This window comes from Rhea americana, unplaced genomic scaffold (genome assembly GCF_003343005.1).
Source record: "Rhea americana isolate MKP2758 unplaced genomic scaffold, rheAme1 scaffold_20, whole genome shotgun sequence".
Taxonomy (NCBI): domain Eukaryota; kingdom Metazoa; phylum Chordata; class Aves; order Rheiformes; family Rheidae; genus Rhea; species Rhea americana.
Genome location: NW_028186150.1, coordinates 2,907,375 through 2,935,234, shown reverse-complemented (window position 1 = coordinate 2,935,234; position 27,860 = coordinate 2,907,375). Strand labels below are relative to the sequence as shown.

Genomic DNA, 27,860 nt, shown 5'->3' with positions numbered 1-27,860 from the left:
TTTTTTTTTTTTTTTTTTAAGTCCTAGACATGCAGTGAGTCCTGTGTGAGCACACAGTGTGGAACTCGTGGTTGTATTTCATATATCATTGGCACAGATAGCTATTTACCCACAGTCTGCTTGCTTTTCAATTTTTCTATTCACTTTTCTCATACAGAAAAACATTTTAAAAATGCTTGGTAGATATGCATAAGAGCTTCCTAGTTATAAAGGAAARCTGTGTTTTATCTTCACTATATATTGCTTTGTCAATTGTTGCTTTCATTAAGAGTAAGGAAGCTGAATGCATGCAGGATGTAAATCACATACTTTGTCTGGAATATCTGAAGGTATCTGCTTCTGAATAGCAGACTAGATGATTACTAAAAGATCTGCCTAATCAACTGACCATTAATGTGGATGAACAGTAAGAGGATTTGTTGGAATAGTCAGTACAGTCTCTTTTGTATGGGTGGTAACCTATTATTACTAATTGGTGATAGCAACCTGTCAGCTTTGACTCCTTCAGTTAATTTTCAAGGTGGTAGAATTTGGTGAAGAATAATATCTCTGATACGTTATTGTCATTTGGGCCTAATGTGTGAGTGGATTTCTGTCATAACCACACAGAATTATTCCCCGTTCATGGTAAGACCCCTCTGTAAGTAAGACTCTTCTTAAACCGATCTGATCCAGTAGGAAAGAGGCCCAGGAGACCGTTAATTAAGCCTCTGTTAGGCTGATGTACCAACATTATATTTTATCATAGGGAAACTTTACATAATTTCTGCAAATTGTCTAAAAAAAATTGAACACTTCAGCTTCAATATGAAATTACACTAAAGAACTACAAATCTTGGTTACAATGGAGTGTCATGATGAAGATATAGTAGACGTTCTTTCTATGCAATGAATATATATAATTGGATTACAACAGTATTTTCAGTTATGAAAATATTGTATTTTAAGATGGAGGAGGTCTTTTTATTTCTCCTGCCTCTTCTCTGAGATTCATATTTTTCCCACAAAATTACCGAGGTTGAAAGCTCATGTTTTGGTCTCAGCACAAGAGAGGGAGAATGAGTTATCCAGTATGTTGGTAAACTGGTAATCTGCAGCATGAGCTTCACAACAAATAGCAAAGTTACTTAGTTAGAACTCTATCTGTATGTGCTGTGATTAAAGCAGGTGCATATATTTCTTTTTAATTAATGCGATATTGTTCTATCTCAGTCATCTTTAATTAAATAAATAGAAACCCATTTATTCCCATTAGTCTGAAGACAGCCTTTACTGCAGTAGTAAAACACATCTGCAGAATTATCTGTCTGCAGAATTAAAGATAATTTTGAATCACAGTTGATTGTTTTAACATCTAAGCTATTGTACAACTATGGTTCAACCTTGGGATTGAGTTTTTAAGTGCTAAAGAGCTGCTCTGGAGAACACCCTAACTGAGGCTTCCTTCCTGTTTAAAAATACTAAAAGAACAGGATGTTYGTGACTTTCTATCTTTAATCTGATTCAAGCTGCAACTTCCAGGTTTAGGACCCCTAGTGAAAAGTAATTTTAATTCTTGCTTAGGACTGCTTGCCTGTTGGACAGATTTTATCTTGTTAATTTGTAGTCATAGTAAGACCAAACTGTTAAAAGCAATTTTCAGTGCTCCCACTAAAGGCACTTTGTATAAAAACATGACTTARAATGTGTATCTTGGGGATAAATTATAGAAGAATATATTGTAATTTTCTTGATAAAGACTGTCATTGGAAGCACCATGCCTGTGTAAAATTTTGGATATTTCTGTAAGAATATAATGTATATATCATGGATTTCATGCAATTGCAGAAGCAATATATGTTAGCTGAAAATATTGTATTAAATCTATTACAAGTTAGTACAGGAATTATAAAAAGAATATTTAACTAGGTGAATTCTCATACAATAGAACCTGAATTTAAGCAACATCTTATATATGCTTATTCCTGCAATCAAAAYGATTGAGATTTAGCTGATAGGAGGTTGACCAGTTGGATCTGGGTGATTTGGTAAGAGTTCTGTAGACAGTGAATTTACAGTGAGCCGAAGAGATGCATGATGGGAGACATTATAGAACTGATTAGACCCAAGAGACATTTGTAGAGTGCAAACCTAGGTTTGGAGAATCTAAAAGATTCCAGTGTTGTTTGTCAATACAGGTTGTTTTTTTGGAGGAGAGGAGAAGGGAGGATTACACTGATTTACTGACTTTTTTTTTTAATAAAATTAGGACAAGGAAGTGACTCTCATGTCACTTATCATGACAACAAAGCACAATTAGGTTTAATAGAGCTATTATGGTAACTCAGTGGCCATTGTGTATTATGGCAGATCCTTAATTTTTATGAATYTTATTAATAGAGGCTGTGTGATCCTTAATTTTCAAATTGTTTTCAAGGTCCTGGGAACTTAAAATTTTATAGCAGTAAATAACCTGAAGGGTTTATGGGGAAACAAAGTACAGAATCCTAAACTTAGGTTTTTTTTATTCTGTTTTCTCATCTTCCTRTATGAGTTAATTCAGTGGCTGTCTGCTTCTGCTTAAGTATTTATCAAGTAATACCTGTATTATGAATTTACTTGACAGTTTTAAAGCAGTTCCTACAGTCAAGAAAAAAAAATCAGTGATACTGAGTAGGGTCGTGCACATTTCKTGCCAGTGCAGGAGCAAATGGAACTGTTTGCCAGCAGACTCAAAATATGAGATTCAGTGTGATTTCCAGGATAGTGTCTCTCAGAGTATTGTACTTCTTTCAGCCTGCATACAAGTTAATAGACTCTAGAGGGAAAGTATGAGATGCTGGTGCAGTAGGATTTCACTTTCTACACCAGCTATTTGAGGAAAGTTAACACAGTGCCTGAAACTTCATTTGATATACTCCTTTCTAAAAGGTCCTGAAAAACTAACACTACAGAAATTTGTGATGACATCCACTCCACTCTATCCAGTGCTTTTTTTTTTTTTTTTTTTTTTTTTAGTGGATTCCAATAATGTTTTCTCATGTACTGTTTCAAGTAAAAGGACAAATTCACTCGTAATCTGGAAGATTGAAGCTTTCAAATGTTAAGCATTATTGTTTTTCTGGTGTTAATTCATCATCTCTTTTACTTTTTCAGTCAACGTTCTGGTAACTGTTGAGTAGCAATATTTGCCTCTGCTCTTAATAATATGACTTAGATGTCTGCCAGTTTGCAGAATGKCCAGAACTATGAAATAAATTAACATATTAAGTTGTATTTCTGTGGTAATGAAATACTATGAAGTTAAACTATTCACAAAAGGGTTTAAAGACTGTTGCCTTTATTCTGGAGTGGGCAAGTCTGTATGTCTCCTTGCCTCATCAGTAACTAATATGTATGTGTGTGGTTATAGCCACGGCATTTAAATGTTGCTAAAATGTGCTGCTGCTGTGGTCGCCTACAGATTATATCAGTAAATACCATGACCATGACTGCTTGGGAATCATTTTTAGTATGTTTAGCATTTATGTAGATCTGTATTCTGTAAGTTTATGAACATAATCTCTCTTCTCAGAATGACTTGGGTACCACTTACTTCATGTATTTCTTTCCTCCTTTGAGACTGTAAAATTGTATTGTTTTAATTTGAAGTTCCAGTCTTGCAAAAGGATGCACTAGCTCAGAGCTTGCCATCTTGACATTCTTAGTGCAACTACTACCCCAATACTTCAGTTTTTCAGAGTGGGCCATTAGGACACATCAGCTGTTCTGGAAGTACTGCGCTTGGATGAAGCCTTGTAAAAGCCAGTGTTGGTCAATGGGGGTCTCAGGGCAAGCAGCAGATGAAGGCAGGCTCTTTATATCTGTAGAGTGCTGTGCTGTAGTGTGCAATTGCTCTATTTTTGTGGTCTCTCTCCTCAACTAACCACAGTCCAGTGAGCCAGATTCTGGACTGTGTCAAGGCTGTGTTTAATGAAGCTCAGGTGGGATGTAGTGAAGCAGGGACTGTTGTGGGTGTAATCTCCTGTCAGCTGTGAGGCTAGCCAGCCACAAGTCCTGTCTTTAGTTTAAAATATGGCARTGTCAAGATAGCTGTGCTTCACTTGTGCTGACAGTGTCACTGCCTACGTTTTGGGGTTTCTTGTGCATCAGGACCACCCCAGTTTTTCACTTTTTCCTCTGGTAACATTCCCTCCAGTGAGGACAAGAAAGGGTAGTGATGAGGTTAAGAGCCATTATAATAGCCTTGAGTTTGCAGAAGGTTTGCTTGGATTGGAGAATATCCCCACATCTATAGGGCTAATAGCTACTTTGGACTTAATATAAAGAAACTATCAGACAAACAAAAATCTAGATTTTTATTCTTATATTCTAGAAATGTGCAATTTGTAGGAAAAAAACATAATGGCAACAAAACCATGGGAGCTGTTGTGTGCTCCTCTAGTCTCTTACATCAGACTGCAATTTCAGTCTCAGTTTAAGCTGGCTGAAGCACTGGCTACTGTAAAAAGGGGTGAATTCATCCACCTTTTCCGTACCGGCACCTATGATCACACTGCTGTGTGGTAGACAGAATCCAGTAGTTCAAGCCCAAATAGTAGTGTCAGATGTCAGCACAAATGGGATGGGAAATGGAGAGCCTGTGATGGGTGCTCCTTTGAGCTGTGGCCGTGCTGAGACCAAGTCAGAGCAGTTGCAAGGAACAGTCTCAGTCCTTTCTTCAAGATTTTTGAAGATTTTTRTGAAATGAATTTCTTCTATGACTATAAGAATTATCCAAGAAGGAGATGATTTTAGTTAGGTGAAAACTTTTCATTTATTTATTTATTTATGGTGACTGCTTGTTTGTCTTTGAGCAATTTAGAGTGGCACGGTAATAACACTGTTCCAGTGACCTGGCCTGTGATCCATCTTAAAAACAAACTTAATTGTTCATTTTTTTGCTTCTGTTCTTTTCTAAATTATTTCTCGGCCAGTGCAGTTCCCTAATCTGGACAGTAGCACAAATGTCTTTGCCAGCCAAGTGTGCAGGAGTTGAAAGGAAAAATTGATGGAACTGAGTAGCTGGAGACAGAGAGGGATTGATGCTAGTTTACTCAAAACCGCTGTTGAATGTTGAACCACAGCCTGAAGGTATGTCTATCTGGCAGTTGCCACAGTTCATGTGTGTTTTAAACTAGTTAACTCAGGAATTACTGGCGTCATGGTAGTTTCAATGCAGAGTATATCAAAACTTGCAAARCCTGCATAAGCTGTTTGTAAGTTAGGTCATGCTAGTTTAATGCTTACATTAGTATACTGCTGTCCTGGTATCTGGGCTACCTTGTATCGTATAGCCACATGAATATAATCACCTGAAGTAAGCTAAAATGAGTTCCTTAGCTCTGCTTTAAAATGAAGTAACATGACAAGGAGACTGACTTGTAACAAGGAAAAACAAGACCTCACTCTAATTTGTTCCTCCCTTGCACCARTTCTGTTGGTTCAGAGCTGATTAAACTCACTAGTTTAGCAGAAAACTTCCTGTTAGATTCACTTTTTTTTGCTGGTTTTGTGATTTGAAATGATTCTCAGAGGGATTTGATAAACTGCAAAACTGATGTTGAGAGCTCGTGGTTGAAAGCAAGGAAGAAGGGTGCTGTGTCACATAATGGGACACTGTCTGGGTATCAGTGAGTGCAAGTGGGCTGTCAGCCTCACCTGTGCGTATGTGGACTTTCTGCAAGGTAACAGTAACTCACTTGTCTACATGACCTATAACCACAGCAGCGATTGCAACATGAAATAGTCTAAGTGGGCAGAATTTCACAGTTGGCAAATAAGAGATAAGATATTTTCTTGTCTACTTTATAAATCTGTGATCATTCAGGTAGAATTTTTAAGCTCACAAAAATCATTTCAGTCAGAAGCTAGGTCTAATATACTGAAAAACAATAGTTGTATGAATTTTTGTAGAAAACTGAGAAAGTCCATTGTGCGTGGACAATTAATACAAAAATATTAGATCTTCATCTGTTTTGCTATAAAGAGAATTAAAAATTGTGATTTTATTTTTAAGTAGGAAGTTTATTTTTTTCTTTAGGAAAATGTTTGCCATGATTTGTATTTCGTTTTGTCTCCTCTTTCCTTCAATAGTTTTTCCAAAGATACTTCTTAAAAAAACAAAACAAAACAAAAAAAAAAAAAGAAAAATTTCCACTCAAAGGGATATTTATGCGAACAGTTTGATAATAAGTAGTGTTTTCCAGTAATATTTTTTAATAATGAATATGAGAGCTCAGAAATGCTTTCTTCCTTTGCCATTAGATCACACAGTATGCCAACAGACTGAAGAACTTTTAGTAGTTTTCTTTTGTTTTTTAATTRAAAATTGGGCTCTAGGAAAAACAATTGTGCAAATGTTAATTCTGTCTTTCTCCATCAAGGGTTACTGTGTTTCAGGTGAATACTATGCTTTTCTTTTTTTTTCCTTTTTTTTTTTTTGAGGAAGAATGAAAAATCATTTTAAATATTGGTGTGGTGTGTTACATCCTTATTAGCAAGAGACCGAGATTACCCATTAGTGTTCTTCTGTAATATAAAGTCATGTTGTGAACTAGTTACCTCATCAGTAAACTTAGGTTTTGGGTGCGACAGAGATCTCTTGCATATTAGCAAAATGGCATAGTGGGTCTCAATACTGCAAATGTGTATAGCTGGAGATAGCTCCTGTGTTTATCAGTTGAAGTAAATACTTGCTTGTGCGAAGTTAAGCAGTTAAGCTCCGGAGAGTTGGAGTCATCCTTATTAGGTCAGTAGAGGAAGTTAGCTTGGATTTATTGTGAGCCTTGTAAACATGGATCTACATTTCAGAAAACTGGCATGTTTTTATTGTGGTTCCTGGAAGGTTCTAAACAACAGAATCAAGATCAAGATTGAGATCTTTGCACAGTCCGAAATGGCAGAGACAATATCCTGAAGGCAAGTCATTGGTTTTAGACTTTATTAGACCCTTACTTTAATTACCGCCTCATTACTTGCTCTGCTTTCACAAAAAGTATTCCATACTGTCATTTTCCCCTAAGTAACTGGAAATGTGATTGAAAGGGATGTTTAGAGTGAGACTAATTCAAGATTAAATAGTCACAAATTATATTATTGCTACATGTAAACAAATTACTTGCATATCTGATTTTATTCAGATTACTTTTCAAGTGGTAAATAATGCTTTATCACTTATATAGTGCTCTTACATCTTTAGAGTGCTTTTCTCACATTAATTAATCATCATTAAACACTCTGAGGTGGGTAGGTTAATACTATTATCCCCATTTTGCAGATGAAGAAATGTAGACTGAGAGGTTGTGATTTGCTCAAGGCCATATAGAAGAAACAGAATCAGAGCTGGGATTAGATCTGTGTCCCTGGCTTCTAATTTCAGAAGATCAACCAGATTGTGAGCCACAGTTTTGAAACAAATTATACAAGTATGTATGTAGAAATGTCACACGTTTGGCCTCTTAGAAGCCTAACAAGCAATTTGTTTAAAATGAAACTTTTTTTTTTCTGCACGTGCTGAATATTTACGCTTTCAGACCCACAAACCTGGAGATGCCCTCTCATTCAGTTAGGATTTTTTTCCTAATCTGATGGTACTTTCTTATTTTCACCTATTGAAATTAACTTTCATCCTAAATACAGCAGTTTCTATTTCTTGCATTTGAACATAACTGTGTGTGATTCAGGTACAGCAGATTTAGCATTGCTACCCTAAAATGTCTATGCTACTGCAATACCAGCTCTGTTGTTCATAGCTTTTCCCAAGACGAGACATAAATAAAATTTTGACATAGCAGCTTTCTTTATCACTGTTCAGAATATATAAGAAATAGGTAAGAATTACCCTCATGGTGTGCTTAAAACCATCACCTTTGTAGGCAGTGCAGCTGCTTAGTAGAGACATTCACATACACGCGCTCTACCTTAGAGAGCTACCTAAATAAAATCAAATAGTCTTGTATCTGGGAAGGGAGCAGAACTATGTCTGCACTGCCTGAATGATCAGAAACCCCAAAGAGCATTATATTCAGCTGTTAGATATGGGCGCACGCAGAGGCAACAGGTGGGAAGAAAATAGGAAGTAACGTACTTGCACATCCAGGGAAGGACCTGTTGAGGAAAGGTAGCAGGTGTGCGTACAGTAATGGGGAGCAAATTAGAGACCCACAGGCCGGGACAGGTAAGAATCGGCTCATGTAACAGCATCCTTTTCACACATTCCCAACAGACCGTTGCGCTGTGCGGCTGTCCAGTGGTGAGGCCTGGCTTCTGTTCCTRGGTCTGCGGCTGGCCAGCGCTGTTCAGTTGCTCAGTCTATAAAACCAGTTCACTACTTTGGAAAAGTGTTGTGCAGTTTAATTAATGCATGGGAAGAATTTTGACCTCTTTAGCTGGGTTATCCCAGAGAAAATGGAATATTGGCAGATAAGAAAGAGAGAAAGTACAGCTAAGAAAAGGAAATCTCTGCCTTCAGACAGATAGCAATGTCTTTGGCTGTATAGYATGAATTGTTTTGGGGTGATTTTGTCCAGTTAGCCTGCAAATTATCCTGTGTTAGGGTTGACAGATTGGAATTGTATGATACCTAGAAAGTGAATCACAACTTTGAAGTGGATCCTTCCTGCTGTTCTTTGCTGTACTTGTTTTAACSTTTAATGCTTAAACTAAAATTGCTGCATATGTAAGTGTTGATAATACCAAACATATATAATGGAGGTTTAAAAAAATTTTACTTGCTGTGGCCACTCACCCAGAGTTGTGAGCTAGCCACTTACTACCTCATCTCAGTTTCAACAGGAATTTGGAAGGACCAGTTAAATTTAGAAACAATAGCTTCCCTAAAAGCAATAATGTAAACTTGCATTTAAATAGCTCAAAATAGTAATAATGAGAGCAGAACCAACATCTAATCTCCTACTTTAAATGTTTGGTTTTTAATCAAGAAGGAATTACATTTTAAATTAAAAGCACGCAAAAATGCAGTCTTTTAGCAACTGTACTTAGAAAGGAAATTCACAGGATGATGCCCCCTTGTGGCTACCCAAAAAGATAAGTAGCCTTAAGTAGACTAAAACCTGCTGGAAGTAAACCTTCAAGCAAGTTGCGTGCTTTCCGGTCCAACTGAATTTTAACAAGTATTTCTGAAATCAGATACCTTTCTGTTGAATCAGAATCTTGAGAAATATTAAATTTTAACAAATTACTATTAGAGAAAAAGAAGGAACAGGGTATTTTCCTGTTTGTTTTATTTTAAGACTATGGAATGTATTTTGTACTAGTGGATGCTGTTTGGATAACTGGACTCATGATTAGGTAATGTTAAATTTGCTACAAGAGTAGTTTAATAAGTATTTTAGTATGGAAATAAACTACTGATAACCTAATTCATTCACAGATTCATATGTTATTATGCCTAGAAGGGGAGAATTCAGAATTTATTGATACCACTTTTACTATAGTGTCTTAAAAGTAATGCATTATTGGTGGTGCTAGCTGTCCAGACAAATTAAACTTAAATGAACTGGTGATTTATTTTATTTATCCTGAAAGGAATTTTCTTTCTTTAATTTTAGCTCTAGATATAAACAGTGTGTGGAAGATGGACTAATGATTTTCCTTGTTTTTGATTAAAGACAAAGAATCAAAGATTTGTTTATGTATTTATCTGTTTCTTTGCTCTAATATAACCAGTTGTTATCCAAACAGTGTGACTGACCTAATAGAGGATATATACATAATTATCTTCTGTTTTTCAATATTTATTCTCTCTCTCTCTTTATAAGAGTTCAGTCCTATACGTGCGAGCTGAAACATTTTTAAGACGGTATATTTTAGCCTGTCTGTAGAAGGTCTCATTTTATCCTGGCCACTGAAATGAAAAGGTTTGTTATTGGTTCCACCCTTTAGTATCCCTTCAAGAGAGATTATATCAAAGAAGAAGAATTAAATTAAAATTGATTGGTGCTATTGATTTTTTTTTTAAGGGGATAAAGGGTGGTGGAAACAGCATATGCCCATGTGCTGTTTTACTGATGAGCTATTTTWAAAAAAAAACATAAAAAGCATATGTGCTCCATTTACATATTTACTAATTAAAAAAAGCTTCCTGGAAACATTAAGTAGACTATCTTCTGTAACCTTTAACATTATAGCTAATGGATATAGCCTGAAAATTTTCATAGAAGGTCCTCTAAATAATGTAAATGATTATGAATATGTAACTAGTTAATATGCAGCTACGAAAGGATTATCATGTAGAGGTTAATGAACATGCTGCTCTTATGGTTTGCAGGGTTTTTCTTTTTGTGCTTTTAGCTCACTTCATGCATGGAAAGTCATGTATTGGGAATGGAAAGCTTCCTGTCTTTTTTTCCCATCTTCATCTTTATTAGGGCAATTAAACTGGAAGTTTCTTAAAGGATTTCATGAACATTTTTGTGCACTTAATTATGTTGCGTACTTTGCAATCACTACCAAATCTGAAGGAGTGAAATACATTGATAGAATATTTTCTGACTCTTGTATTTGTTAGTGTTCTGCTCCATTGTATGTTAGCATTGTTATGAAATGTTGCTGCTCTGTATGATTGATACTTTGTAGGGAAACTTAACTCTTAAAATGGGCCTAACGCTAATAGTATGAATTAGATTTCTGAATTTATGTCCTGTAGGAGTCTGTATCTCTACTCTGAACCTTAAAAATAGTTAGCTTGCACATTAAAGAAAATACAGGMATTTGATTTATGAGAGTTTAAAGCAAATGATAAATTTAAAGTTGGCTTAAGCAGGACAAGCTACCTGGCCAAATTTTGTGATGGATTATGAAATAGTGCAACCACAAATGCAGAGCTGATCCTTTTTCTTTAAGTACTTAGTTCTGTTTAAAGAATTATTAGCTCACAAAGTAGTTTTTTTTTTTTTTTTTTTTTGCTCCTGTATGAATAAAAACTACAGAGTCTGGGATCTGTTCTGCAATAGTTGCACATATGCTAACTGAAAAAAAAAATTGTCTTTCATTCTGTTCTTTAAAAAAATATTATCTGCTCCAGTGATTTCAGGGGGACTTGAATRTATGTTATTGTTTTCTCTGCAAATTTTCTCATTAATTGCTTTCAAACGTTAGCATTATTTTGGCTATAGRAAAAACAAAATTTGAAAAAAAAATCTGAAGAATACTTACATTGAGAAGACATCTAGACGTATTTAATTACCTCATAGCTTCATTGGATTTCCTGTAGTTGAATGAAATTATTTGTGTTATATTTTTGATAACTGTTTCTCAGAGATCAGAATATGTTTTGAAAGACAAAATTTCTGTGTAATTTTATCAGAGAAAGTCACAGGTTTTAGCATCTTGGCTGTTTGCTATATCCACAGAGTCTATAAAATAGTTAAAAATAGAAAAAAGTATTTCGGTTTAACAATATACTTTACTTTGTAAGTTATTTTTGAAGTCTTGGGAAGGCGTTGGCATAAAAAAAGTTAGAAATAGAGTAAAACTTCTTTTTTTTCTTGGTAGCCAGAAAGAACAGAAAGGAAGCCAACAGCCCGTAATGGCATCAAATGTCCTTGCATTTAAACACTACAAAATTCATTTGTGCTTTTTTGGTATAAAGCTACTAGTGGAAACATTTGTAGATAAACTGATAATGGAAAAATTGTTTTAATGCAGTGGAATTCTTTTGTTTTTCTAATGAATGAGTATGGATGTTACATTGATGTCTTGTTATAATGTATATTGTTTTCTTATTCTGCAAGCATATAACACTGAGAAAAAGATCTGCAGATTGCAGAAAATACTACTTATCTTGTATCGTGTGTCACTTAATAGTTATGGAGCAGGTATTGTACCAAAATATGAACTGAAAAGCTGTAATTTGTTCTGTGGTTATCRGTCTGCATTAGTGTGTGATAAAGTGTGCAGCTTAAGAACTACCATTCGCATGCCTTTGTACTGACAAATAAAAATGTATATAGAGACACCTCCAAATCTGTAAAGCTACTGTTCTAGTTTCTGATACATTGACATTGCAGCTGTGTGCTTAGCCTTGTTTTTTCATGAGCAGTTATCTGTTTTAATGACAGGTGGTCACTAGCTGCCAAGAAAAAATCCAGCACTGGTAAGTGAAAAATGTTTGATTACATGCCTAAAATACTAATGAGCAACCTACTTATTTTTTAGTAAAGTTACTGTCCTATTATTTATTCTAATGTTAGCCAAATTCTGCTAGCATGGTTAGCGGTTTATAGTTTGAGATAGCTCAGAATTATTGCAGTTTGCTCTCTCTSAAGTATATATTTTTTCCACTGGTAGTGTTACTTTAACTGAAAACTACACCAAACCCTGGTGTTTATACTTCTGTTTTAAATACCATTCTTGTTTGTCATTTTTCCCTTATGTATACCAAGTAACCTTGTGAGATTAATGTTGAATTTGACTGATTGGTGAAAAGATATTCCAAATGTGGAAATAATTATTTTTAGTTGTTTTCTCTTTAACTGTGAGCAGGTAGAGAAATTTTTGCTTTTTCTCCCACATGTACTAAAATGTAAAGTGAAAGTAATGTTTCCTTGTTGTTCCTACCCCCTCCTCAACTATATAACCTAAGTGTGTAGAGCTTAGAAAGAAATGATTTGTTGTGTAAAAAATTATCTCTGGGCACTTTTTTCTCTGTTGGTAATCTAAAGTTAATAGAAAACATGCTTAGTAAATAATAGGTTTTTATGGCATCTGAGGAAAATGTACATTTAATGGTGAATGAAATCTTACATTATGAGTTACTGTGAGATATAACAGTTGATCTTACAGATATCAAATTACAATATATCCATGCTGTGTTTACCATGATTTTACTGAGAGAACAACAGGAGCTGTCTTGATTATTGTCTGCAGGGTTATTGCAGAATCACAGCWACTGCCCCTTTAGTGGTGAGATTAAACCTTTGGTTATACACCATCAAGCATATAATATTTTAAATTTATTTTAAGAGGCTTTTTCTTCATGCCTGAAAGATCTCCAAGCAAATAATTTATATTTAGTGTGTATCAAATGTTTTTAGTTTAAATGCACATAGGCTGCAAGCACCGGATAAGAGGAAAAAAATCAAGGCAATCTATACACATCATCATATTAAATTCTGACTATTGGCTTGCAAAATATAATCTAAAACTAACGTTTCATTTATGTTTAAAATKCAGAGACTGCATTAAATTTCAATAAGGAAAGTATCATTGAAGTGCCTACTGGTGCTGCTGTAGTTAAGTTGGTCAGAATTTCCATGATACACATACTTTTTTCAGGAATTTAATGCAGTGTCCATACCAATTTGGAATAGTGTGAAATTCTGCATGTACATTCTTTTACTAAAATATACTGTTTTTCAGAAATAAGATAATTGACAGGAAAAAAATAATTCAAACATCTTTAAAAGTTTGGAAACTTGTAATTATTTTAATTCCCTGTGATAGAAAAGGCTGAGGTTTGTAGAATGAGGTGGGAGAGTTGACTGTGGAAGGAGCGGTTGCTTGTGTGCTTGGTTTGGAACAAACTCTGGCCATGACCAGAGTTTTTGGGTGTATTTTGCATGGAATGTCAAAGGGAAATTTTGAGTTACTGATACCTTTTTTGTAGAAAAGCAGTTCTCAGCACATCCATACAATTTTTATTCTGGAAAAATTAACTTAAATTTTACTATCTATATTTAGATCCTGACTGTGTGAGAGCTGAGTGCTCTTGTTTCAGCTGAATAATTTGTTCTTATAAGACCTTTTAAGTAGTCAGTAACACAGAATAAAGCTAAATAGAATCAGGTAAATAACAGTACATGTCCAACTTCAGTACAATTCCATTAAAATATTTTTTCTTTTTTTTCAGTGTAACAAACTTACATTTTCAAAGCCATGAATCTGATAATGGGTCCAGTATAGGATTAGACATAGTATTTACCTTTTTAGGGACATTTAAAAAAGAAAAGGAGTCCCAGTATGAAGTATTCATTCTCACTGTTCACTTACGTTCTTAGTATATGGCATACCAAGAACTCACATAATCATGTGCTGTAGATGAAGAGGGAGGGCAGCTTCCTTCCTTAAGTAGATCTATCTGAGGTCAATAAATGAAATTGATTGATTTTAATTTTCTTTATCTCAGTGGTCCAGTTTAGGATGTGTCTGCACTTTCAGAAATTCCCATGGTAGAAATTTGATCAGCAAAAGGCAGTAGTTCCACTGGAAAAAAAGAAACGTTTTTTGCTCTTTCCCAAGTATTCTTTCCATTGACCTTGCTCCCATGGATGAGTGGATAACCACATAAGGAATTCTACTTCCAAGGATTGCCTGAGTAGAAAATGTGATGAATTGGGGCAATAGAATCCTCCTGTATTTGAAGCAAGTGATTTCTGCTGTACTCTAATCAGATTATTTAGTAATGRGCTGCAGTTGGACCTTAACGGCACTGTCTTCTTCTCAGATAAATGAAGAAATCTTATAAATGTAGAGTGACTTCCAGCCATGAAATGATGGGAGTTTTTAATACTGCTTGAAATGGAGAGAAAATTTACTTTTCATAGTGTTCTTTTCCCGTGGAGTCTTCTCTTTGTACTTGATCCATGGAAAAAGCCTTCAATAGGGGGTTTTTGTTTGTTTGTTTTTTAGTTTGTTTGTTTTTTGTTTGTTAGTTTTTTCCATTTTTCCATGTTAGACAATTTTCACTTTTGGCTACATTTCTGGTTGGTCCTAAACCAGCAAGTTTGATCTCATGCTACATATCTGACTGCTCCTTCTTCATTTAAAATGAAAAGCTTTCAAATGTGTAATCATTTATCAAAAAAGCAAGACAGCATCAAAATAAACACAGTAACCTTTCAAACTCCCATAGCCATAATCTTTAAAGTTCCCTACAGATTGCAGAATTACTTCAGATGCTTGAAATGTATAAAATATAATGTCTTTATTGAGTTTTAAGTCTTGGTTTGCAGTAAATACTTGACTAAAAAAACAGGAAAATCCTCAGTCTAGATTTGTAGAAAAATCCCCCCCCCCCTTTTTTTAAACATCACTTAAAGTTCTCTAGTCAGCGTATTAACCAGACAGGCAAAGGGCAGCAAGAAAGGCCTTCTCGTTATAATGACAGCCTATGCATGTTGTCTAAGGTTTGTTTAGTCAGATTTCCCTCCGCTTTAAAGAAAACAAGTGGGATTAGTTCAATAAGCTGACATTTATTTATTTTCGGGTGGGAGGGTGAAGGCAGATGAGAGATCTTTAAGCATGTCTCTCGAGGAATGTTATTCCAAGAAATCTAGTTGGAAGTGTGAATTCTTCCATCCTTCCTACATCTTCCATGCTGCTTTTTAAAATTTGCCTTCCCCAAAGTCAACATTTGTTTTGAGGAATAGTAAGTTAGTATGACTGCATCATTGTCCATTTCTCTGAAAATGTAGATCTCTATGAGACAAAGACTGGATTCTGTAAATATTATTATTAAGTAATTACTACTTGTTACGGATAACAAATTGTCATACTGCTTTCTTTCCAAGCATCTCAGTGAGTTTTGTACTATTCATGAGTTTAACCTTCCTCTTTGAAGGAAGTGAGTAATATTTTCATTTTCCTGGGATCAGTGAGTAGAAAAACTTACACAAAATGGCTTGGAGAAACTGAACAACAATTAAACCAAAGAAGAAGCAAGCATCTTCTATAATTTAATTATATGGAATACAGTTTTAGTATCTGAGTAATTTACAATTCTAAATTTTTTGTTCAGGACAAGTTCAGCAACTTGAAATATGAAATACTGCAGGCTTAATGCAGTGTAATTACAAGAAAGTTCAACTGTAGGTGCACATGAGAGTAAACATTGGGGTATCATACAATATTTCATAATGAATGCTGAAGAACATTTCTTATACGAATCTTAAGATGATTGAAGAATATCAATAATAATATTTTGAGTTGTGTTGTCAACTACTACATTCACTTTTCAGCAAATTTATGGTAACATTACTTTTCTGAGTTATTCTCAGAAAACCTGTAATTTGCATCCTGGATCAACATTGTATAGTGTGCTAGTCTGTGCTTTCGGTTGCCTTCTATTTCAGAATTTAGTACCATCCGTAGTATATGCACTATTTTGAAGTACAGCTAAGTTCAGTGTCATTGAACCTGACATTTGTATGGCTGATGCTTYCTGTCGAGGCTGATTTCTGCCAGTCTTCAAAATGATAGTTGTCCATTTCTGCAGCAGCAGAAGTGTTTCACATAAGGGATTTTTAGAGGGAGTAGAGTTGTTTCTTTTACATGGAGAGAAAACCCCCTGTAGCAATTAAAATGCTGTATCTTCTCTGGAAGAGTCAGGTATCTACCATGGGAATAATTTGTCTGAGTTCATCAAACAATTTCTATCTTTTATAGCAGCACCTAGTGTATGACCCTTATTATTGTATTTTGTATAAGGGAACAGTAGAAGGGATGTTCCACATTTATATTGCTTGTCAGTGTTTCAAGAGGGTGCAGAATCTTAGTGGTCAAATGATCTTTCAGGAATGTTGACTTTTGGTAAGAACAAAAAGTTCATATGAAAATCAGAATTAATTAAAGTTTTGTCCATTTATGTCAGCCCAAATCAAGGTCACGAATATTTTATGAAAAATAATACTTTGAAGAATTTGCCTCTTCTAAAATACAAACTGGATTTTCAGTTACTCTTCTAAATAATGATGGTGGTATAATTCTTGAATTTGAAYGTAGAGTGAGATATGCCAAAGCCCAGCGAAGGAACGAATTCTTCCTGTGCACCATACAAAGTTCCAGAAAAGCATGCGTAATCTGAAAAAATAATGTGGCTATTATTACATTAATATACAGTATTATAAAATAATTTGTAGCTATTATGTTGGCCATTTTAAAAGTCTTTTAGAAATAAGTTACTAATCTATCCTAAGTCTGTYTGTTCATAAATAAAATATTTTGTTGAATTACTAGCAGAAAATCATTAACTCTTTACTTCAGATATGAAATTGAGTCATCTTGAATTTGTCAACAGGAAGAAGGTGGAGAGTGATTATGAGGCTCTTCAAGAACGACTCAGTACGTTGCCTGATAAACTGTCTTATGATATCATGGTATGTATGGTATAGTTCATTCAACATAATGGATTAAAATGTTTAGTATCTCAAGTTTCTGCACTGGCAATGAGGTGTTATTCAGGTTGTCATATAGTACTTAATAATATTACAGTTATTATGGAAATAGTTAAACCTTTGCTTCTGTTTCTTTCTCTTTTCTTCATTGTAAATTATAATGTTACTGACAACTGAGAACTAATGACATAAATGATAACACAAAACCTGACGTTTGATATGTAAATTTTTTGTATAGAAAACTATAATTATGACTGAATTATGATACTTAGTCATTTCCTGAGAAGAAAGTGGCCATAGCATTTTCTGATTCATGGAAATAAACCCTAGAACACTGATTTTTACATAAAAAGGTGCTGCTAATTTTTGTTTCACTGATGCTCACATTGACATAGTAATCTTCTGTTCTTGAAATCTTTTGTGGCAACTGCGCAGCTCCCTGTTTAGACTTTACCTTGTTGACATATACTGAAAAGAATTTTTACCAGATATACTGGSTTTTCTGTTTTGACTTTTTAATGTCCAATTCAAAGTATCTTTGAAAGCAGAGGATGTTATATTGTAAATAATTGAAGGGCTAATTTAAGCGCAAAGTGCTTAACTACTTTCTTACTTGGCAACCTGATCCTGTATACTATGGAGTTCTTAGTAAAACAGCATTGGAGTATACTTTGTTGTTAAAGAGGATGATGTTTCCCTTACTAGTGCTAATGGCTCTGCTCTAGGTTTTATATGTGTAATCCTGTGATCATTTGTGTATGCATGGCCATGTGATGTAAAGCAAAAGGATCGTGTTGTTCCAAAGCATGGAAAAATACAGTATCTTTTAAAAACTAGATATTGCTCATTCTTAGTTAAAGCAGCATTGTCAACTAACATCTGTTATTTTAAATATATATAAATTGTTCCTATCCTGTTAGCCAAATATTTTCATATGTTTTTAATCTTTCTTTCACTGTTTTGGGGGAAGAGTGAACAGGCAAATGGTGCAGCCTGATACTTGAAAGCTTAGTGTATGTGCAGGAAAGAACACGTTCTGCATTGATCTTACCTAAAGATCCTACTTCCTACAGAATCGGATCAAATATAGATGCCCTTCTGGATACATAAGCTAATGAAAATCTCTTTCCAAGGAAACAGAGCTCCCCAGCTGAATGCGCTGCCTCAGCAAAAATGAGATGAGGAAGTAGCTGGCTATCCCAAGGAAATGAGGAGGGCAGCAAAGGAATAAAGTAGGAGCAGATACAGAACAGACCAAGATAGATCTTTCTCTCTCTCTCTCTCTCTCTCTCTCCCCCCCCTTACTCTTACTTAAAAAAAAAAGAGAGAGAGAGAGAGAGAAATTTGAGCTGGCTGTGGTTCTTAGCTTTTTACTCCCTCCATTGAACTTATTTTTGACCTCCTAACTTCTCTGAGGTTGGAGGCTAAAGGCAGCCAGATGATAGTAGATCCGAGTCAATGTAAAAATGCAGTGAACTTTGGTRCGTGAAGCATGAGTGAGGCCAGAGTGAGGCTAGTCCTAAGTGGTAGGAGTTGCCTACGGACTGTAAGCAAAATGTGGGCTTGCAGTGTGTCTTAAAAGGATCATAAAAATAATATCCCATATATTGTAAAGTATATTAAAGTATGGGTTACACATTTTAAGAAGCGCCTTTTAAATAATAAAATGTGTTTATCACTATCTTAATTATTCAGATTTTATGTATTACTTGCTGTGCCTGGAGTGAAGTTGGAAGAGGTACATGTAGTTGGTAGAGCATTGCTTGAAGTTTGAGCATACTGTTGAACAGTAAGACAAAGTGAGAGTAAACACTCTCTAGGATCCTGTTGTTTTTTGCCTATAGCTCCCCACAACTTGAACTGAGGTTTCTGTATTATTAGCAAGACAGATAATGCTAAAAAGCAACTGATTTTTGAGTTGACCGTATCTCTAAAGTATTTTTTAAATTTTAACAAAGCTAGACTTGCTTTTACTGGGAAATGAATATATTCTRTGTATAATAAATATTTAACCTACCTAAACAAGTAACAGTGTTTTTATYATAAAGGCTTACAAGTTAATTTTCTAGTTAGATACTAATATTCTGATTTTGTAAGTGCAATACTGAATTCAAATGGATTTGGTCATTTGAATATTTATAAAGAATTTGTCATTAAATAACATTAATTTATTTAACTCTATATTTTACTTTTGTTTTTCTCTCTAAATAGACATGGATGCCTATCTAGTTTTATTTTCTTTAGTGATTTTTAGCAGTTTCTTCTGTGCTTTTGACAGGTACCTTTTGGACCTCTTGCCTTCATGCCAGGAAAACTTGTCAACACCAATGAGGTCACTGTTCTACTTGGGGACAACTGGTTTTCAAAATGCTCAGCAAAGCAAGCTGTTGCCCTAGTTGAGCACAGAAAAAAACGTATGTATGATTTTTAGCATAATTTAATAGTCAAAATTATTATTTTTGTATTAATAAATTAGTAACATTTTGACTATTCTTGTTTGGTGAGCTGGCTAGCAGAAATAGCATTTAGATGTAGTATCAATGTAGCATGTTATTTTTCATCTTTACTTGATATTTTATGGAATCTATCTGATTTTTTAAAGCATCTTACCAGAGCTTTTTGTTGTTGTTTTTTATGACACACCTATCTAAGTTATCAAAATACAGGTTTTGATGCTAGATTTTAGAATATGGGATCAGTCAACATTTATTTGTTAGTTTGTTCATATACAAAAGTAAAAAAATTCTATCACTTTTTTTAATATGAGAAATGCTGTGTTCTTTTCCAGAAAGTGTACATCACATTGTACTTCTGCTTTTAATTTCCTTCTTTCCTATATCCAGTGCTCTATATTCTGTTCCTGTGTCTTTTGTTACCTTTGCTGCCTTGCCCTGTATTTTTTTTGTCAGTACCGGTTTCCAGCTTTCTTCTCACTCTGTACATGCATACTGCTCAGGCTTTTTCTCKCTTGCTCTCCTGGACTTGCCACTCAACTTCATTTTTGCCTTCTGCACTTGACATTCCTCTCCATTGGTGTGGATCCACTTGATCTCCGGATCAAGTACCATTGGTGACCATTTTTCTTCTCAGATAGCAGCAAATTAGGATCATGCAGACAGATTGGCAGTTACTTTTTGTTTCCAGCTCTTTTTACTTGCCACTGGGATCTTGACATTGAAGAGCCAGGAGAACTAGGCAATGTTCTGGACTGCCAGCAAGCATTGCGTATGGTACATTTTGGAACTTCTTTATCTTAGAAAGAATGCGAGCCTAAAATATTTGGAATAAAGGTCAGGAAAGGGCAAGCACAGTAAAATGCAAAGTAAATTGGTGCCTATTAGCTTTTGCTATTAGATTTGGATAAGCATTTGAATAAATTTTTTTATATCATTTTTACCTAAAAATTATGATCTATCTCATTCTTGAATGACTACTCACAGCAACTTTATCCTGTTTATGTTACAGCTATAGCATAATTATTTACACTGGATTTTGTTTAAGTTCAGCTATTTATATTGCTATCTATAGCAGAATACCTCAGAGGCTCTCCCTGTGAATTTGTTTTTTGTAATTCTATACAAGCAGTATATGTGTAAAAGTTTTTTTCTAATAAAAAATTATTGGCTGTTTTCCTTTAAAGTATTTCCTTTATGAAAAACATAACCAAAAATAAGTGATTTGTATTTTATCTATTATATCTATCTTAATCTGGTTCTCTTGGCATAACTTAGCAATTTTCTTTCTTACTGAACTGAATCCACAATATTTATTGTGACTCTTGCAAGATCTGAGGTCCATATCTCTTTCCTTGATCATCTTATATTTTTTTTAAGGAATTGAGAGTATTTTGTCACCATTTCAGTGAAATCATTTGACCTTTGCATAGTAGATGTTTGAACATTAAGTAGTCTGCTGGGAGATGCACAGTGAATGCTGGATTCTTTTCCTTTATGATCTTTTAAATTGCATTTAAAATATGAACTCAGAAATACTCATTTTTTAAAGGAAAATAGTCCTTGATGTATAGATATAAACCCTCCATTCAGCTGATGGTTCACTTTTCAGCTGTTTGATGACTGCCAGTGGGAGGCTCCAAAACACTGATATTAACTAAAAACTTTTTATTTAAAAGACTGCTGTCAGTTTTGGATGATAAAAGACATATTATTATGTATGATGCTGAACAAAGCACATTTTTTTTTCACTGATACAGTTTTCTCCTGTTAAAAAAAAATACAACCAACTTAAACTCTTTCAACCATTTTCACATTAAGTGAGGGCAAATAAAAGGAGAATCTTGGAGATTTTGTTTGTTCTAATTAAGAAAGAAAGCTATATGCGTAGAAGATGCATAAGCCATTGATAAATAATGTGAAGTGGCCACTTACAGCACAAATGTGAAAGACTGATATTTCCTAAGTATTATTTTAAAGTCTCTTTTCTGTGTGGCACTGTAGTTTAATAGATATAACTTCTGATTTCACTGGGATTTTGTGTTTGTAGTGGCTTCATAATTTACAGGGTGACGTGTATTTGGCATTACCGTTACATTGACGCAACATGATTCAATTTTAGCACCTAATCTTTTCACTTAAGGCATAAATTTCATGAGTAGGTCATACTCCCTGGAAAAGAGGGCATGCTTGCTTCAAGGGATTACATTTTAAGCAGTCCTGAATGTCCTGTATGCTACTCAGAAGGTCCTAACACAGCAAAGCTTTCTTAAGCATGCGCTTAAGGCCAGTGCATGCTTAAAGGCTTTAATATATAGGAATTGGGGTCTAAAGAGTATAAAGAAAGATTCCAGGTAAAACTGCTTGCTGTATGTAAACTGGCAATTTTTGTTGATAGTTAATTCTGCAATCTACAAATTTTATTCAGTACTGCTGTATTTTATTTAGATGGATATTTTTTCGTAACTGGCTAGTCAAATTTGTTCAGATAACTGAAATGAACTTAATTAGTATAGCACTGATACATAGTGCTTTAGCAGAAATAGAGAGTTATAAGGAAATAGAAGACATTTTCATTACTTACCATCTCATGTCTTATTCTCCTGAATATAGGAGAATAGTAAAGTATGGCAAATCCATCTGTTCCTGAAGAGTGTTTAAGATTTAGTTTTTTAGTGGGACTGGCTGTCGGTTAGAAAAGGGTAGGAGAATCTTGTAATGCATTTATTTCTGAATATTGTTTTCCAGCTCGTTCTGGGGAGTTTCCTTTACTGTCTTCAACTAGTTTGCAGGGGTTTACCCACTGAAGAGCTGTGCTAATCACACAGGATGTCACAGACTGAGCAGTTTAACCAAGATTCACAGAAAAGTTTCTTTACAATTTGATTCCCTATGTGTATGTTAGATAAATATAAGAATGGACAATATTGAGTTTGCATGCTTAAGTAAGTAGTAATAGGGGATGTGAGATAAATCAAATGATAAGAGCAAGTATGAGTGAAGCCTTGTAAGTTAGGGGTAGCAATAAGAGTGTAGTATATATAAAGGTTTTAAGTATTATTTAGTAMTGATTAGGTCATCCTTATTGTCTGAGTAGATTTGTTAAATTTCCTTTTTGAAGGAGAACAAATGAAAAGATACTTCTATGAAGTAGAGAAATGCCCAGTTACAGCAGATGAATTTCTTAGTGGAAATTAGTTTAAATGAAATAAATAAATAAATAAATAAATGATAGTCCTGAATTTTCGTGATAAATGCACTTTAACTGATACAGTTATAGAAAGCACTAATTTGGGGATAAATTTTTGTTTAATAAGATTTTAAGTTAAATGTAAAATGTTCGGCATTGTGATCAGCTGAAATGCATTTGGTAAAATTTGGAACTCTTGTCAAATAATACGATACCATAAAATATTGATGATGTCTCCTTCTATAGTATTTGAGTTGTAGTAGTGCTTTAATATACTGCATGTTTTTATGATATGTCTAGATATCGTATATTAGACCCAGAGCTTTACAGAATGGTTAGATATATTTTTAATTATTTTAAACTTGTTACAATAATTTAGTTCATTAAACCAAGTACTATAGATAAAGGGGAACACTTTACACATGTTTGTGTGTAAAAATGTGAAGAATAGTGAAGCAGATTAAAGGATACACACACCAAATTCCATTATAATAAAAGAAATTAGCTTTTTAAGTATGTCACAGTTTAGCACAACAATAATGCAATTGTAGTTTTTTCTCTTACAATTATCTTGCTTAAGGTACTTCATAATATTTCTGTTCTCCTCAAGGCAAGACTGTATTGTTTCAGAATTCAAAGAGGGAATAAAAATTCTTTCTGTGAATATGGGATTATATCTTTTACGTGTTTGTGATGATATAAATTAAATTTTTTCTCTATATCAGTAATCGCATTAATTCTTTAAGATGGGAAATTTTTCATTAAAATAGTCCCTGTGGTAGTTACTATGGAAAGAAATTAAATAGATTTTTCTTGTAAATATTTGTGGATTACTTTGGTATGCTAGGTATTCCAAGTGTCTGAACACTTCAAGAGGTGAGAAATTAAAACATGCACACAAAACTAGGAGTGGTTTTATTTTGTTAAAAAATTATCAGATAAAAAAATCCCACTAAAAGAGAGTAGTTGAACTACTTAGTAATTGCGTCTTCAATATATGTAAGAATACCCTTGCAGTGTCATGCTGCAAATGAATTCATGAAATGAAAATACTGATTACATTAACATACAGTATTGTGATAGTACCCAATTGTAAATTGCAGTTTGTCACCTTTAATACAAATATTTGTGTCAATCAAAATTGACCGATAGCTTAGTATACAGGGTTTAAAAAATACAATTGTTTTTAGTAAGTAAGATGATCCAGGTGGATGAGGACGAGTTTGAATTTGTTCCTTATCAACATTTCCAGAAAAAAGGATGTTGTCTCCAAAATATATGAAAGGAAAGCTTTCCGTTTCCCATCTATGAATGAGTGAGGTTTTTAGAGGTTTGAATGTTTCATCCAAGAGTAAAAATAACTTCCTTCTAAAGAGCATAATGCAAACTTGCCTACTCACTTTTTTGGAGCAAAGAACAAAAGAAGCAGGTAGTGTTGCAAAGAAACCTAGCTGTTGCTTTTCTTTCTTTTCTTTTTTCTTTTTTTTTTCCTGCAGTATTTCTGCATGCTGGAGAATATTCTTTCACAATACTTTTTTTTTTCTTTTTCTTCCCCCCTCCCTTTTTTTAACCATTTTTGAGATTATCATTTTTAGTTTGATAACCTCCATTACTATCTTTCTTACCCTTGTTAAGTTAGGACTGATTCTGTGAAGTGCTAAGTGCTCTGAATTTGCTCTGCAGTTCCCAGGGGTGTTTAGTTTCTCACAGGGCCACAGTCTAGGTATTTTAACCAGAACACTGTGGAAAAGAGTAAGGAGAATAGACTTCTTTCTATTATTTGCATATTGTGATTCAGAGAAGCCCTTACCTTTATACAATTCTTACTGAGCAACAGAGGAGCTTGTCTAAATGCCATCCGGCTGCATTTAGGAACAGTTTAACTGTACTGAAAAATTCTAGCAGTTACATGGGTGCATAAGCCTAAAAGACAAATATGACACATTTACTTAGTATTTTTATAATCAAATTATTTATACAAATTTTTACAATTAAAAGTCCAAAGGACTTTGGTTTTTCARACTGAGAAAACACATAAAACAGATTGGAGGAAGGTCTGTTTAAAAGCTGCAAAGCTACTGTACSAATGGGTGAATTGCAGCGTTCTACATTTTAGAGAAGTACGGCAGTCGCTGTTACAAATAAGAAATGTCACAATTACAGGGCTTAAGTTTATATACACAAAAAAAAATCAGAATTCTCTTCTGAATCTTAGTTAATGTATTCCTAGAAAAATGAGCAGAATAGAATAGAACTTAGAAGGATATTTTGAAAAGCTCTCAGCACATTCTTTCTGTAGGACAGCGGATCTCATTTCTTCCAAACAACTTGTGATAGTTTGTTGGATAATTATTGTCTAAAAATATCTTTTTGCAGATCAAATATATATTCGTTGAAATAAAATTAAATTCATTAGATGATTGATTTACTTACATAGACCCCTAAAAGCACAAAAATATGTAGAACACTTATTTTAGCATGCGATAATTTGTTCCATTGGTTATATTTGTATTTGTAGCATAGCCCTGTACTTTTACAGGGACATACCTTCTATCCCCAAGAATGCAGAAGTGGAATATGTGCAATGGATTGCGTGATAGTTTGCCTTCATCCTGTGTAATGCTAAAAAGTACTTACTGTATGTATGCGTTAACAGTATAATAGGTATTCTTTTTTTTCCATGGATCAATCATAGTTCCTCTGAGGCGTTACGGATCAAAGATTTTACTTGCAAAATGTCATTCTGTGGTCCCCTCATGTAACTCTCCTTTTGCATCTGAAATGAGGTGGCGGCAGCCCCGCTTTTCCACARTGGGGAGTAAGAACCCGTTGAATTACTGCCTTCAGGTGTAAATACTCAATTCACTCTCTGGAGGAACTGAGCTACTGACAGTAAGTAGTTGTTCCCTGGCATGTATAAACACTTTGTATATATAACCATCTTAAGGCTAGTTGCCTGCTACTTGAGAAGCTGTGTTAAACGATGAAGAGATCTTAACTCTAAATCTCAAATACGTGTTCTGTGATATACTTAATTTATGTCCAGTTACCTATCCCCAGAGGAGTTTTTTMTTCTAACTTTCCTAGCTTTTTCTTCTATGTTACATTATATTCACAAAACTTGCCCAAAGACTAACTGGACTAAGCAAGGCAGACCAAGCTTCGGCTTCATCTCACTTTGTCCTGCTTTGTTAAGTCTGACTTTTCAAAATAGATCAACCTGTTCTCACTATCCTTGTCTCTTCTTACTATTTAAATCCCTGAATAACACAGAGTTTCCAGAAGTAACTAAAATAATGTCTATGATTCCCCAAATCCTTACAGACAACACTCCAAGGACATTAATGTCAAACTCAGATAATTAAAATTTGTATCCAACCAAGCTAATTAACCCATTAAAGCCAAAATGCATGCATGAGAATTTGTGTCAGTCTGGCATTAGTATGTTGTCGTGTCTCGTAAAACCTGGCTTCACTGGAGTTCATTTCAACAATACGAAGTGAGTACCCCAGTTATTTTTTCCTGTGTCAGTGTATATGCAGAAAGCAGAGGGCTGCTTCTTAAGAGTGGATAATCATGGTGGAAGGGAAGCTGGGGAAATCCTTTCAGACTAATAAGAGAGGTGGAAAAGAACAGTCTAAATGTAAGGAGATCTCACTGTTTGTGAGTAGTCAAAGACTGYTATGCAAAACAAATCTACGTATACTGATTCATGATTCAAATACGTTTTTTTTCCTTGGTAGTCCTGGAAATCAGTCCTAAAGATTCTAGCTTGTCTATGGTATTAAACTATCTTTCCAAGCGGTTTAACTAAGACATTTAAATAGGAACTATTAGGGTTCACCTGAAAGCCATGTCAGACTTTCTAGGATTATTGAAAGTGACAAAGTTGGACAACAGCCTCTAGTTCAATCCATCTTAAAAGGCTATAAGAAGCTTAAACCACTGGGTAGTAAGAGGAGGAGACTGTGAAGCCTCTTTTTAGGGATATTTCTGGGGGTCTCATTTAATAAAAAGACTTGTAGCTTTTAAAATGAATTGTTTAAATCCAGCAGATTTTAAAATTCGAAGAATCAAGTCAGGGGCTTTTAGRATGTATGTTGGCAAGTTTAAAACATAGCAAGCTGTGCTTGCCTTTCAGTTATGTGCATGAGCCTTTTCCGGGAGACCAGGGCCTCTGATCTTGCTGACTGGATCACAGAAAAGGCTCTCCTAGCTGATGAGGAATCCTTGATTCCTGTTTATCGGGGATGCAGGACTGAACGAGTAGTTCGAGCATGGATCTGGGAGTTGGGAACTCTGTGATAATCCCAGCTGTCCTCCTGACATGCAGTGTGGCCCAGGGCAAATCACTTAAACTGTCTGTTTCTTCAACTGTAAAATAGGAGAGAGTAATACTTACCTCCCTCACGGGGGTATTGTGCACATTGTTAATGCTTGTACAGCATTTTAAAATAAAAAGTGCTATGTAACTTGTATTATTGCATAACAGAACAAACTGTAACACACTTCTGTCCACAGAAAGTAAAGTTTAAACCTGGCTTTCAAGCAAAAGCATAATCAGATGACTGTTGAAAAATATTTAGATGTAGAGGCAGTGGCTGAGAAACTGGTGATGTTTAAGAAAGAGCTGAGCATCACATTTACTATGAGTGTAAAATAAAAGCCTGAGGAAAATTAGTCTCAGGCTAGACGTTTATGTATATTGAGCCTACCTTCAAGAGCTTAAAGCACAGATGCGAGCATTTTGTGGAAAAACTGTTGCCACMTTTCTTTGATTTGGACTTTGGAGTGTATGTTATACACTTAAAAAAAAGCTGTAGAATAGCTAGGATAGGAATTAACTGAAAAATAAGAACAGTGCATATGAGAGGTGACTGTTGCTATGTCTGACAGAGGAAAATGAGGCTCTTGGAGTTTTGTAAGGACAGTAAGATCCTTAACTGATTCCAGTCAGTTGAGCTTATATAAAATACATGAGTATATGTTGGCACCRATCTAGACTTCAAATACGTTTTGGAAATAGTACTTCATCCAGATGTATATACCAGGAAATGCAAATAC

The 27,860-nt window shown here is 34.6% G+C and overlaps 1 protein-coding gene across 3 annotated transcripts in view; it reads left to right on the top strand.

Annotated features, from left to right (window-relative positions):
- The window catches only part of URI1 (URI1 prefoldin like chaperone), a 43,847-nt gene that overhangs the window by 749 nt on the left and 15,238 nt on the right, over positions 1 to 27,860 (top strand). The window contains exons 1-4 of one of the 3 annotated variants that reach the window (XM_085303788.1): positions 5,077 to 5,112; positions 12,102 to 12,136; positions 17,057 to 17,135; positions 19,432 to 19,567. In XM_085303788.1, the coding sequence (XP_085159914.1) occupies positions 5,092 to 5,112; positions 12,102 to 12,136; positions 17,057 to 17,135; positions 19,432 to 19,567 (271 nt within the window). In that variant the 5' untranslated portion in view covers positions 5,077 to 5,091. Of the gene's footprint in view, positions 1 to 5,076; positions 5,113 to 12,101; positions 12,137 to 17,022; positions 17,136 to 19,431; positions 19,568 to 27,860 lie in introns of those variants that run through there. The other 2 variants (XM_085303789.1, XM_085303790.1) reach the window with 2 other exon arrangements.